Below are 13,190 nucleotides of genomic sequence, written 5' to 3' on the forward strand. Positions count from 1 at the left end.
CTTTTCAAAATTGACTTTTTTAGGGGTCACGTTTGGAAAGCAAACTGACATCTAACAGCTTCTTAAGCCCAAGTTATACGTTCCGCATCCGCGACGGGTGGCGTGACGTACATTTTTGTCAGAGGGTGTACACACAGGCTCTGTGGGGACATCCGCGTACCGCCAATCTGTTGTGACAACAACAAACGACTACACTACCACTTGTTGCGTAGTGGTCCGCGCAGCCACTATGCAAAAGGCGTAGTGTAGTGATCTACTGTGCATGTGTGGAACGCGTCTTGTAAATATGCATTATATAAATATATTTTTTCGAACATTAATAATTGACACAGAACGTGAATGTTACGCGGCGAAAAAACAACACTGTTTTTCCCGAACGAGGTCGATTTTCTTAGCTTTCGCACCGCGAATAAAGGCATCATCCAATCACGTTGTGTGGAACGGGTTGAGGTGCGGCTATATTTATGAAACAACAACACAGAGGCTGGGTAGTCCGACCAAGACGGCAAACTTTATTGCTCCTTTCAACCTTGACAAAGGCAGCGCAGACCAGCTCCACTCCTCCCTTCTTACATTTCACAATAAAAGCCCTGGACCTATAATATTCGCAGGCGAATATTTTGCATTTTCGTGTCGTTTATTCGTCAAGCCTCCGGTGTGTAAAGGCCTTAAGAGTCAGACCCTTATGGGGAAAGAGTCAAGTGGGTCTACTTTGCTGCTTGTGATGTTAAATGGTAACTCCTGTTTTTACAACATAATGGTGGTTTTATGACCTGAGAGTACCATATGGCTCAAGAGAAGTTGACACGCATGACTGGGCTGCTTGGTGATTGCCATACACACAAGCACAAAAAGTAAAAGCCAGGTGAAGTAATATAATCATTTCCATCCATATTTCAGCTGCAAGTGCATTTGAAATTACATCAGCATAAGAATGGGCGACATATTAAGCATAACATTTGTCCAATATTAGCTTATAAACTCAGTTGCCACTTTATTATTAGGTATACCTGGCTAATATTTAGTTTACCTTTGGTGATGTAAATGGGGCGGACAAAATACTAGAAACAAAAGTCCAACAGTCTCCAAAATGACCATAAAGTTGAAACACCAACATCAACTGCCAACAATAACTGGACATTATTACCTTCATGAACGTAGGATTTATTGCAGGGCCGTTTGTATTAGAGGGCATTACTTTTAGCCAGGTGTACCTAACACACTGGCAGCTCTGTGTACGGTGAATATATATGCAATTCCACGGTTTTGCTTTACATCAGACAAAACTCTTCAAATGTGGAAAACAAAAACATAAAATAACAAAAAGTATTCGTTTTTAAATTGACTTTGCTTTCTCTGAGGAAAACTTCTCATTTGTGATTTTGTAAAATTGAAGATTTTATGAGAAGTTGAGATACCGTATTGGTGGGAGAACTCATCTTTTTGTAAGAAAATGGGAGAAACATCTGAATCGTCTCGGGATTAAGTGCAGTTTGGTATGAAGATAATTGACTGAGCTGAGGGATTGTTTTCTTCATGTACAACACCGTATTTTAATACTTTTGTGCTCTGGTGACTAGATGTTGCTCTGTGTGGTTTCCTGGACCAATTATGGAAATACTCTGTATATGGTACTGAGATGTTGTTATTTTGTTTTTGATCATCAAAATCAATAAAAAAGAATGTAAAAAAAATTCACTTGACTTGATGTTGAGTAATTAACTAGGACGATGATAACACTGTGTGATCATATCATAACACCACTGAAAGTCCTACTTCAGCAATAGTTTATGTTCAAAATAAGTTTTCTTAAAATCAAAGGCGGTGGTATTGTTGTTGCCGTCTCTCTAAAACATGACAGGTTAACTACCGTTTGTATGGCAATTATAAGCAAACAAAACCAGTCACTCTAATTAAAGCTTTGTACCTACCTGTCAGATTAAATCCATTCGACAGATACATGAAAAGTCGTCTGACAACACAATCTGTTCCAATAATTGTTGGTATTGTTATGAGGTTTGGTTCCAGTACTATTGGTTGCATACAGTGTATTAATCTGCTGGATATTGTGTCAGAACAGCCTCTGGGCTTTTGAGGAGCTTGTGGGAAGGTTGAACAAAGCTTTCCTGGAAACCTGAGCCAGGCCTGCTACAACAGCCCGCTGTGGTATCGAAACATGAAGATGCAGATGGAATCACAATCATCGTGCTCTTAATCCCATCACTCATTTATTGTTTATCCTGCTCGCTAGTTCTCAGCACCAGTGCTTGGCAGGAGGGCCACGCTCCAGGTGTTTAGAGGTGTAACGTTGAACCGCTGCCAGTAGAGCTGATCACACCCAGTCGCACCTTAATATTACTTCAGGCCCCGGGGCTACAGACGTTCAGAAGCCCTTCCCTTTCTTCACAATGTACCAAAACAACATTAATTCAGAACCCCCCACCAATGGATAGCGACAAATAGGTAAGTGTGAGTGGCCTCCTAATCAGTAAACTCATCAATATAAGACAGTAATACATCAACAATAAGTCAAGCAAAGCTAGGTTGTCAGCTAAGTAGGCCTGAGTGCACAGTAGCAGCACGGGGGAATTTGTCTTTTCAAATAAAAACCAATAAACGTCACAAGCAAAGAACCGGTATAACAACTAGTATAAATCTGGCTAATAGGGTTGGGCGTTTGGTAAGGATGCACCGATCCAACTTTTTCAGTCCCGATACCGAAAGCGATACCTGGAGTTTGGGTATCGGGCGATATCGAGTACCAATCCGATACCAGTGTATAATTAATAAACTGTATGCCTCGCTGTGTGGAAGTGACTGGGATCATTCTTTTATGTGTAAGGCAACATCAGGCTTGACTTAAACATCGCTTTCCTAACTTTGTAAAACAAAATGTAACAAATAAATACATAGATGCAAATTTAGTGAATAGTTATTTATTATTAAAATAATAAATCACACATCAGAAACATAGTAAAAAATCTTCAAGATTAACAGGAATTACAATTCAAGTGTGAACTTTTTTAATACAGCAACAGATTGGTCAAAACTTAAACAGGAATTAAAATTCCAGTATATAATGTATATAGTATATGAAAGTATATAAAATAGAACTGTATTGAATACATCGGCCCCATTGTCACCGATATCCGATCCAGCTATTTGAGTCAATATCGACCCAATATCCAATCTGGTATCTGTATCAGTGCATCCCCAGCGTTTGGACAAATATAACAGCTATCGGCGATTGGCTGAGCACATCAGCGGTTGTTTTTTTGGGCGATGTTTGTAATTTTATTTTGGACAGCATATTTTCACATCTAACTTGGTGAAATAAGGGTTTATTTAAATTGAAATGTATGTTTGCCAATATCGAGTAATATATATGTGAGAGAGTAGAATTAAATGTCCCCTGAGCTGCACGCTGTCGTAGTCTTGCTTGCTTGATGTGTAGCGCTGTCCATGGTGCTGAACATGCCACTGTCACGATGTCACCGTTTTAGTGACTTAGTTTTGCGCTAATAACCGACTTAGGCCTCGGACTGTTTGTGTATGAATTTTAAGGTTTAATAGTGGAGTGAGACTACACGACTTTAGCATACTTTGTCATTCTTAAATAATCAATCAAATAATAGGATGCACTATCAGGTCACAATTAATTCATATTCATGTTCGAATGAACCAAATTTTAAGTGTTATCATTAAAATATACAATAAATAAGTGTATAAACCTACATATGAACTGTTCAATATGAATCCGTTTTTGTTTTAAAAAAAACTGGAAAAAAAAAAAACTAACCGTTCGATGACGTACAAACCAAACTGTGGGCTTATTGAACCGTTGCATCACTATTAAATACAGGCCTGCTAATTATTTGATGAGGTGCCAGAGACATAGAAGAGGCAATTACCTGGACATAAGCCTACTTGACCATTAAATAGCCTGCCTTCTGTCTAGGGATGCACCGACACCAGATCGGATATCGGGCCGATACTGACTCAAATAGCTGGATCCGGTATCGTTGACAATGGGGCTTATCTATTCAGTATTATGTTTATATACATTATATACTGGCATTTTGATTCCTATCTAAGTTTTGACCAATCTGTTGCTGCATTAAAAAAGGTTTACACTTGAATTGTAATTCAGCCAACAGGAAAAACATATCAGCAGTGAGCCAACATGATAAAGGAAATATTAATGCATTGCAAAATATAATTTAGGCTCCATGTTTCACACATTAAAGTACCTGTATGTGTGGATTCAGGCATTCTAAGCTCAGTGTTGGTCTGACTGAGTTTTGAGCTTGAGACGAGCAGAACGGACATAGGGATAAAAACACACACACCCACACACTCGCAGGCATTTGTGTGTAGAGGGAAGCAGCAGTAGCCACAGGGGTTAGAGGGGCTCTGGCCAGGGGCACCGTACAAAAGAAGTTTGAAGTGGGACAGAAAGGGAGGGAGGGTAGATTCTGGCCGGCTAAATCAAAGCAGATGAGAGGAGAGGAGTGGGAGGTGTGGGGGAGGTTGAGGGGGACCCTGTGAAGGTGTGCCACGAGAACAGAGAGGGGAGAGAGAAGGCTGGGACTCCACAGCGAGCCCAAATCCCACATTCAAAGGCATTCTGGGCACATTCCTGCACATTCAACACACCATACAGTAATGCAAAAAGAGTAGCCTGCATTCTCATACTGGCTGGTAATGTTGGGAAACTAGCAAGAGTACGCTACATTTTTATAATTATCCGACCGAAAAACGCAGCCCAGAGTTGCCAATTCTTTTCCAATGATAAGTAGCCATCAGCACAAGCTCCGAAAGACACTAAATCTATTGAGAAAGTCGCCCCGCATAAATATGAAAATGAGTGCATGGGCAGAATGCGCGCAGGTAAGCAGACAGGTAGCCCGTCCAATCATTAAATTCAGGCCGAATGAAATGATTGGATGGGTTTATTACAGTCCTGCGACAGCCACAGATACTGGATTATTTTCCTTTTTGTCAGAGCATTTGATTTATTGATGGCTGTCAGGATCTAATGAGAATTTCAACAAATATAACAAAAAACGTTTTTGAAGAACATTACCAGTTCTAGCTTTAAGATAATGTATGAATGCATCTTTCCTGAAGGAAAAAAACAACATATACGCCCCCCATTGATCCTGTGCCAAGAAAGTTAGAAAACATCACATAGCCTTGAATCATCTCAGAGATTGTGTGTTTGTGTGCCGTCTGGCAAAAAGATGAACCCGACTCAACTTTTGCTACAACTACATGCAAAGTCATCTGGCAACACACTGCATTCATCAAATACATGCAAGTGCACAGTCTTGGTAGATTACTTTGTGAGGTGAACAAGGTAAAGGCCCTGACACACCAAGCTGACGGTCGGCCCTCGGACAGTTTGGGGCCGTTGGTGAGCGTCTGTCAACGTAGTTTTTGCGGTGTGTCCCGCATCATCGGCTCTAGTCTGCCCGTGTTGGAGGTTTTTCGGCCGATTCAGCATGTTGAATCAACGGCGGAGCTCGTCGGTGAGATAAAATCGCTCTGATTGGCTGTCAAGCTTAAGCGAATCGGTGCACGAGAAGAGAAACGGAACTGAGGACAGCAAGCCAACGAGTAAAGTCAAGAGGAAAACACAGAAGGCTCTTCTAAGTTTTCATCTTCATCGGATCATTCCAATACACGGATATTTTCGCTACGACATCTGGAATGAAGCTAAGTGGTGAGTGAGAGTGGTGTGAAAATGGTCAGCAAACGCTGCTTTATTTCAGGTACATATCATAACAACAGCTTGTATATTCGCAGTTGTCGATCTTCCGGTTTCCCTTTCTGAATGATGAATACAGACTACCGCCACCTGCTGGTAGGGAGAGTTATTTCATCTCATGCAGGCGCAGAACGTACGTGCTAACAGGCCGTTGGCTGTTGTCTTTGCGGTGTGTTTGAGTGCAACTTTTGGCCAAGACAAAGACGACGTGAGTTGACGCAGCGGTCGGCCTTAGTCGCCGCTAGCTCTTTGATGTTGGGTTGGTGTGTCTGGGCCTCAAGTCTACTGTTTACCTCTCAATCTTCCATACGGAGCATAAAAAGATTGTCTCTGTGATAACTTTAGGAATTGTAAAATCCTGTCTCAGAGTATTATAAACCGCTGTGCAGTGTTCTGATAAGCCTTCAAACTCATGGATCGGTTACACAAACCAACCCTTCCGGGATCATATTTTCTTGCATTGTTTTTAAACACTGCTGTTTTTGTTCTAACTGCCCAGTAACAGAGAGGGAAACACCAAAAAAAAACACCCACCTGTGGTACTGGGTCTGGAGGAACTGAAACTCCTCCTTGATGCGGTCCAAAGTTTCTGGGTAGGTTAGTTTCAGTGACTGGGGCGTCCCCGATGCCGCGGCTGCTGCTGCTGCTGCGGCGGCCACCACTGAGGCGGATGACCCCGGGGGTGGCTGCAGTGGTGCCTGAGAAGAAAAGAACAGAGCCAACTTGGGGATTTTAATAACAGGATAACTCATTTAGTAGTACAGAAGAAGTTACCATAATTCTAAACATCTGATTTTAAAATTGTGTCAATGTGCCAGGGTCAATGGCTGAGTCATTTCTGTGTAATATGACTCATTTGGTAAAAGAAAAGCTTCACTCAAACGGTTTCTTTAAATTGGAGCTGCATCTACATAGAACATTAGAAAACAACCACAGGAAGAAAAGATCTAGATGAGCACCACATCTGTACGTGCACACCAAGATGTATGTGCGTAACCATTGTGATGGGCTGTCTATTACAGAGACGCCGTCATCGCCAAGACTTGGATGGGATGGTGGAGAGGTACAACAGCTTCTTAGCCAAATGAGCACGCTTTTGTATAATTGTAAGTCTGAGTAGAAGAAAGAAAGAAATAGAGCGGTGGGAGGGAGAAAAGTGGAAGAAATAAAAGGACCCCATCATAACTGAAGACCCCTCCCAACCCCGTCTTTAGTCTTCCATCTCTGCAGGGTTCAGAGCAATTAGGAGACTACAACCATAGGGGTAATGCTGCGGGACAGGCAGACAAAAGGGGGCTGAGAGCTGGACTAGGAGGAGGGTGGTGGTGGTGGTGGTGGTGCGGGGGGCTGTCCGTCTGTCAGTCTATTTGGCTCTCTGTCAAAATAACAGAGTGCAGAGGCCAACGGGGCGCGGGACAGACGGTTCACAAGCTCCACGTTTGTCAAGTGCGACGGTGAGGTTAAGTGATAGTCACGTACTGTAATTTTCAGGAAAGCACAAACTACTTTTAATATTATGACTGTCAGTTTATGAGAAGTCAGAGTCTTGTCATTGACTCTTTTTTTCCAGCCTGTGATGGGAGGTATAAAGAAAGAGGGAAGGACATAGTTGGATTCCTTGCCAAGTAGGACTGCTAGAGCTGATAAAATCCCTCAAGTAGCAGAGCAGATTTTATATCAAGAGTTCTAGGAATAAGTCTGTAATGTTGTTGAGTTTCTGGGGGCTTTTCATAATACAGATCAAGTTGAATTCTTACAGATTTGTAACATTTGCTGATAACATTTCAGCTTTATGTGGAGTGGACATGGTTACAATACAGTTGCACCTGCAGTAACTTTTTACTTTTAAAGGAAGAGGACTTTCCCTTTGCTTACCGTTCCCCTTCCCTTTTATGCTTTTTATTTTAGGATTCACTTCCACTAATGCGGTTTGGTTTAAATTACAGCATGCCAGTGAGTACCACACATTGAAATGTCCCACGGGAACACCAAAAAACAATCTGCCCACTTTTCCACCTCAACAAAATATCCTACAAGCTGAGTTCAATAATTGTAGGCATACATGTGGGCAGCCCTGAATTACAGCACTAATGATTCATTTGTATTAAAAACAACACACATCTTCACATCAACGATGTCTGTCACACATTAATGATGTTTAATTAACCACTTAATCACAACATCACTCAGCTCCAGTGCCAAAAAGAACGCCGGGGGGAGTGTATGAAAGATGTTCAGGACGTCTGTGTGCCTCCACACACGGCACCTACAGTACATACATGTATGTGTGAAAGAAACATGCATGTCCACATGTGCGTAGATAAGTGACAGCGTGAGACGTACCGAGAGGGAGAAAAGGACAAAACGAAAGCGTGGGAGGTGTTTCAGCAGGTGAAACATTATCAGGAGAGAGGAAAGCAAATACTGAGGAAAGAGGAGGAGAGTGTGAAGAGAGATCCGAGATGAATAGACTGGAGCGGTTGAAGGAAAAAAAGTAGGGCTGTCAATCGATTAAATTATTTAATCACGATTAATCACAAATTTTTTATCTGAAAAAAAATGTACCTTAAAAGGGAGATTTGTCAAGTATTTAATACTCTTATCAATATGGGAGTGGGCTAATATACTTGCTTTATGCAAATGTATGTATATATTTATTATTGTAAATCAATTAACAAAACAATGACAAATATTGTCCAGAAACCCTCACAGGTACTGCATTTAGCATAAAAAAATATGCTCAAATCATAACATGGCAAACTGCAGCCCAACAGGCAACAACAGCTGTCAGTGTGTCAGTGTGCTGACTTGACTATGACTTGCCCCAAACTGCATGTGATCATCATAAAGTGGGCATGTCTGTAAAGGGGAGACTCGTGGGTACCCATAGAACCCATTTTCATTCACATATCTTGAGGTCAGAGGTCAAGGGACATTTTTGAAAATGGCCATGCCAATTTTTCCTCGCCAAAATGTAGCGTAAGTTTGGAGCGTTATTTAGCCTCCTTCCCAACAAACTAGTGTGACATGATTGGTACCAATGGATTCATTAAGTTTTTCTAGTTTAATATGATGTTGTGATCTTCAATATAGCTTTAAAACTGAGCCTGCTACAACCTAAAAATCGCATGTTGCGTTAAAGAAATTAGTGGCATTAAAGCGAATTTGCGTTTTTATCGCGTTAACTTTGACAGCCCTAAAAAAAAAAAAAAGATAAGAGGATAGAATAAAAGCAAGTGAGAAAGATGGAAATATTCAGAGAAAAGCAGGAGAGGACAGTGTTTTGAAAGGAGATGGAAATAAGAAAGAAAAGGGAAAAAGAGAGAAAGGGAACAAGCGAAAGGAAAGGAACAAAAAAGGAAGACAGGAGGGGCTGTGGCCTCATTGTTCCTCTTTCTAACAAGCTGCTCTCAATCTGTCGGCCAGATCCCCCTCCTAGAACACACACACACACACACACCGCTTTTCCTTTACACACACAAACCCACCACTATACACACTCATCCTCACAACGATACACACACACACACACACACATTTTGTCAGTCTTGCTCACACATACACACTCCACTTTTCTCACACAAAACCCATGATTAAACACACACACACACACACAGCTCCCCTCCTCTTTCACACAACACACACACACACAGAGCAATTACTCTTCACAGTGGGAAAAAAAGAGCACCAAGGCCATTTTATAAGGAGGATGGAAGGAGGAAGAAAGAAGCGACTATCCTTCTTCTCTCCTTTTTATCACTCCGTTCTTCTTCTTCTTCTTTTTTAACGTGTCTCCAGAGGACAGGTGAGAGGAAGAGGGAGCATCTTCTTCACAAATGGAGGCATGGATGAGGCAAGGGAGACTTATTTTCTGATGTTCAAGAGAAAAATAGATTTTTTATTTTTTTTTTAGGTAGAGGAAACCACTGTCTCGGTGCTGGCTTAGCCACTCAGGACCTTACGCACATCTCCAGACTGCTGGTTAGGTTTGTTGTTATGGATGATTCACACCAGACTAGACTGGACGCACAAGACAGATGCTGTCTCGGAAACGCACGCAAAGCACTAGATCCAATACCAGCACGCATAACCTCTTTCCTTACAATTCATATGAAACGATTGCGATTAGTCTGTCCCAACTCCTGGTCAGGCAAACAGCTGAGCAGGCTTTAAAGTGAGAGGTCAGGTCGTCGCGCTGACCTGGTGACCTCTGGGAATGGATCTAGAGCTGGAAGCCTCACCTGATAATCCTACACTCAGTTATTCCCTCCCCTCTAGGCCGCGTCCTGGCTTCGAAAGCAAACAAGAGACACGCCGTCTGCCCTTGAACAAAGCTTACATAGACTGAAAATCGCTGTTACACAATTACAGACTAGATCTTCATGTGGCTCATACAAAGTCAGGTTCTGTAATGCTGGGGGGAGGATTGCATGAGTCTGGTGCGGCATGAGGAAGGAAAGCTTTTCCCTGATATGATTAGAGATCATCTGATTACTCATCTGTTTAGATAAATCAGCGGGGAGGTGTTTAAGAGCCTCCGAACAGCTCGGCGTTGTTAAGTTGTGAGCTGTTCCTGTTCCAGACAGCGAGCTGAGAAAGTTAGAGGGTTTAAGGCCACCTATTGCACAAGCTGAGAAAAACCCACATATGACCCCGTCACATCAGATGTATGTGCACGCACACACACGTTCACACTAATCTCCCTCTTAGCCCTGGAAGGCCTAAGTCAATTGCAATGATTAAATGAGGACCTGATGATGAGGGGATGAGAGAGAGAGCGTGTGAATGAGTCATCTATGGGAATAGATTTAAATTAGAGGTTGACCGATTAATTGGTTTGGCTGATTAAAGTGGGGGTAGGCAGAATATTTTTGGCATCATTGGGCAAAAATTCCATAATAACCTTTCAGCATATTGTAATTCAAGTACTCTGAAGGTAGGTGTCCACACACAGGCTCCGTCCTTTCCACGCTTCCCATTTATTGTCTATGTAAGCAGCAGTGCAATGCGTTCTGGTAGCGTGACGGTGCGATTCGAGAGACGGACCGTCACGTCGCCCGCTCCCTATTCGCATAAAGTTGAGGTCAACAATGTAATGGGATGCACTGTGGTGTCTGGCCAGTCAGACACCACAGAACAGCGCATCGCCTATTGTAAATAAATAGAACATATAGAGTGGTGCAGAGATGACGTATTTTTGTAAGCCAACCAGGAAGTTAGCGTCGCCCTGGTTCTATTGGATTTCGGATTATCGCAGAAAATAAGCTCTGTGGCAAACAAACGTTTATGATACTTACACGTTTTGTTCAGCAAGATTATCTTCACGGATGAAGATTAGGATTTGTGAAGCGTGAATGCAATCGGCAGAAGTAAAAAGCTAACATTAGTCTATAAACGAACTACACCACGGTCGCATGAGCGCGAGTATACACAGCGAGGCTGTAAAGGTGGACAAGTCGGCGTGATGATGTTTAGTAGTCTCATTTAGCCACTTGTTAACAAACGCCTTTTTTAAGACACGCAAAGGCTTAAAAATTCACGATTTGGATATTTACTGACGTATTTTATATCATAGAACAAAATGTTAAAATCTCTTAGGCTTGTGTTAACCACAGATCTTATTTCAGGCATCAAACTAAAAAAACATTAAAACTTCCATTGACTTCCAGAAGAGGGAACCGGAAGTGCTAAAGAGCGAACTCATTTCCGGGTTTTAGGACTCATTCCTGTAGCAATCTATTCCAACGATATAATCCGCCTAATCCCACTTCAGGATGTTCTCTTACAAATTATTAAATTCCGAGCGACAAAAAACTGATTTATTAAAAAGGTGTATGCAACAGTAGCCGACTAAGCTGCTGCAAAAGTAAAGAAGATATCGGTTGATTAATCAGCTATCTGCTTTTTCCTGCTCCAAACTATCGTTATTATATCGGCCTTTAAAAATCCAATTTAAAAGTCGATCTCTAATTTAAATTAGACCTGACATCCCTTCAGTGGGATAGGATAGGAAACAATCCAATAAGGATGTTTTTAAGATGCTAACTGGTTTAGAAACAGCTGAACACCAACCACAGTGCTGTGCTAGCGACATAACAGATCAGGTTATACGCTCTAGTCTGCACACACATCGTATCCGAGGTGACATGCAACAAAACCCATGAATGCACATACGCAAATGCACAAACAAACATACGCATGTGGAAAAAAAAAATCTGGTGCAGAAAAACATCATCAGCGCACACATTAAATTCTGAAGAGAAGGGACCATTAACAGCGTGGCATTCCCTGAATGAAATCATTCCTGTTTTCATTTGAGTTACCGCTAATTACACCGCAAGCAACAAACCACTATGACCTCACATCCTTGCTCTAACCCCCCCACCCTCAAAACAACATGTGCGCACACACACACACACGCATTGACGAGACTACACGCCCACGACAAACACTAAGTGGATGTGTGCACGACGCAGTTTTCCCACAAGTATTTACAAGCACACATGCACTTTATTGTATTCACACATGGCTGCAGCCCCTACGTCAAATATCAATGGGAATCCGCAAGACGTGTCTCAATCCTCACTGGCCACACTGACCCACAGAGTGATACGTAATTTGCTAATGGAGCTGAGATGGGGCCCATCAGTGTTATTATGTGGTTGTGTGACCATAAGAATATTCGGTACACTTAAAAAGAACACTCCTCTGTCTTCTCCGTACGGCTGCAGGGGACGAGCGGAGAAATGGATTTGTCTTGGATGACCTCTCACATTCTCCTTCACTTCTTTTTTTCAATTTTCACCACTGACAATGCGTTTTTCATGTGTAGCATCAAAGAAGAAAAAAAAGACAAGCTTCTTCCAAGTTCTTTTATACACAAAGCTCCCACTACTTTGTTATGGTTGCCACGTTCTTGTCTCTTTTTTTGCCATATTGCGTTCATTACAAATCTTCAACACCGATTGTGCCCAGCTTTGGCCAGAGAATCGAGCTTATGATTCCACTCGTAGCTAAATAAGTTTAAATTAAACATAAATTGGGCCTGTTCACACAAGAACAAGACTGAGAGCAGACATGTTACTAGCGCTCTGAGACTGTACAAAGACACAGTGGAGCTAACATAATCACAAGGATGATGATGCTAAGCAGGCGAAATGCTTAACATGCTCATCATTTTAGTTTAGTGTGTTGGCATGCCATCATTTGCTAATTAGCACTAAACACAAAGTACAGCTGGGGCTGATGGGAATGTCATTAGTCTTACAGGTATTTGGTCATAAACCAAAAACTATAGATCAAAATGTTATACCTTGCACGGCAGCTAGATTCACGCGTCATCACGAGATCATGCGAAAATCCATCTTGTCAGACTTCCAGTAATGCGTTTGTGTCTAAACCACAGTGGTTCAGACCAATC

General features: G+C 41.9%; 1 protein-coding gene across 5 annotated transcripts in view; it reads right to left on the minus strand.

Annotated features, from left to right (window-relative positions):
- The window catches only part of tle2a (TLE family member 2, transcriptional corepressor a), a 61,309-nt gene that overhangs the window by 30,731 nt on the left and 17,388 nt on the right, over positions 1-13,190 (minus strand). For 3 of the 5 annotated variants that reach the window (XM_074635463.1, XM_074635465.1, XM_074635466.1), the window contains exon 2: positions 6,305-6,492. In XM_074635463.1, the coding sequence (XP_074491564.1) occupies positions 6,305-6,492 (188 nt within the window). The remainder of the gene's footprint in view (positions 1-6,304; positions 6,493-13,190) is intronic. The other 2 variants (XM_074635467.1, XM_074635464.1) reach the window with 1 other exon arrangement.

The sequence above is a fragment of the Sebastes fasciatus genome, chromosome 5 (assembly GCF_043250625.1).
Source record: "Sebastes fasciatus isolate fSebFas1 chromosome 5, fSebFas1.pri, whole genome shotgun sequence".
Taxonomy (NCBI): domain Eukaryota; kingdom Metazoa; phylum Chordata; class Actinopteri; order Perciformes; family Sebastidae; genus Sebastes; species Sebastes fasciatus.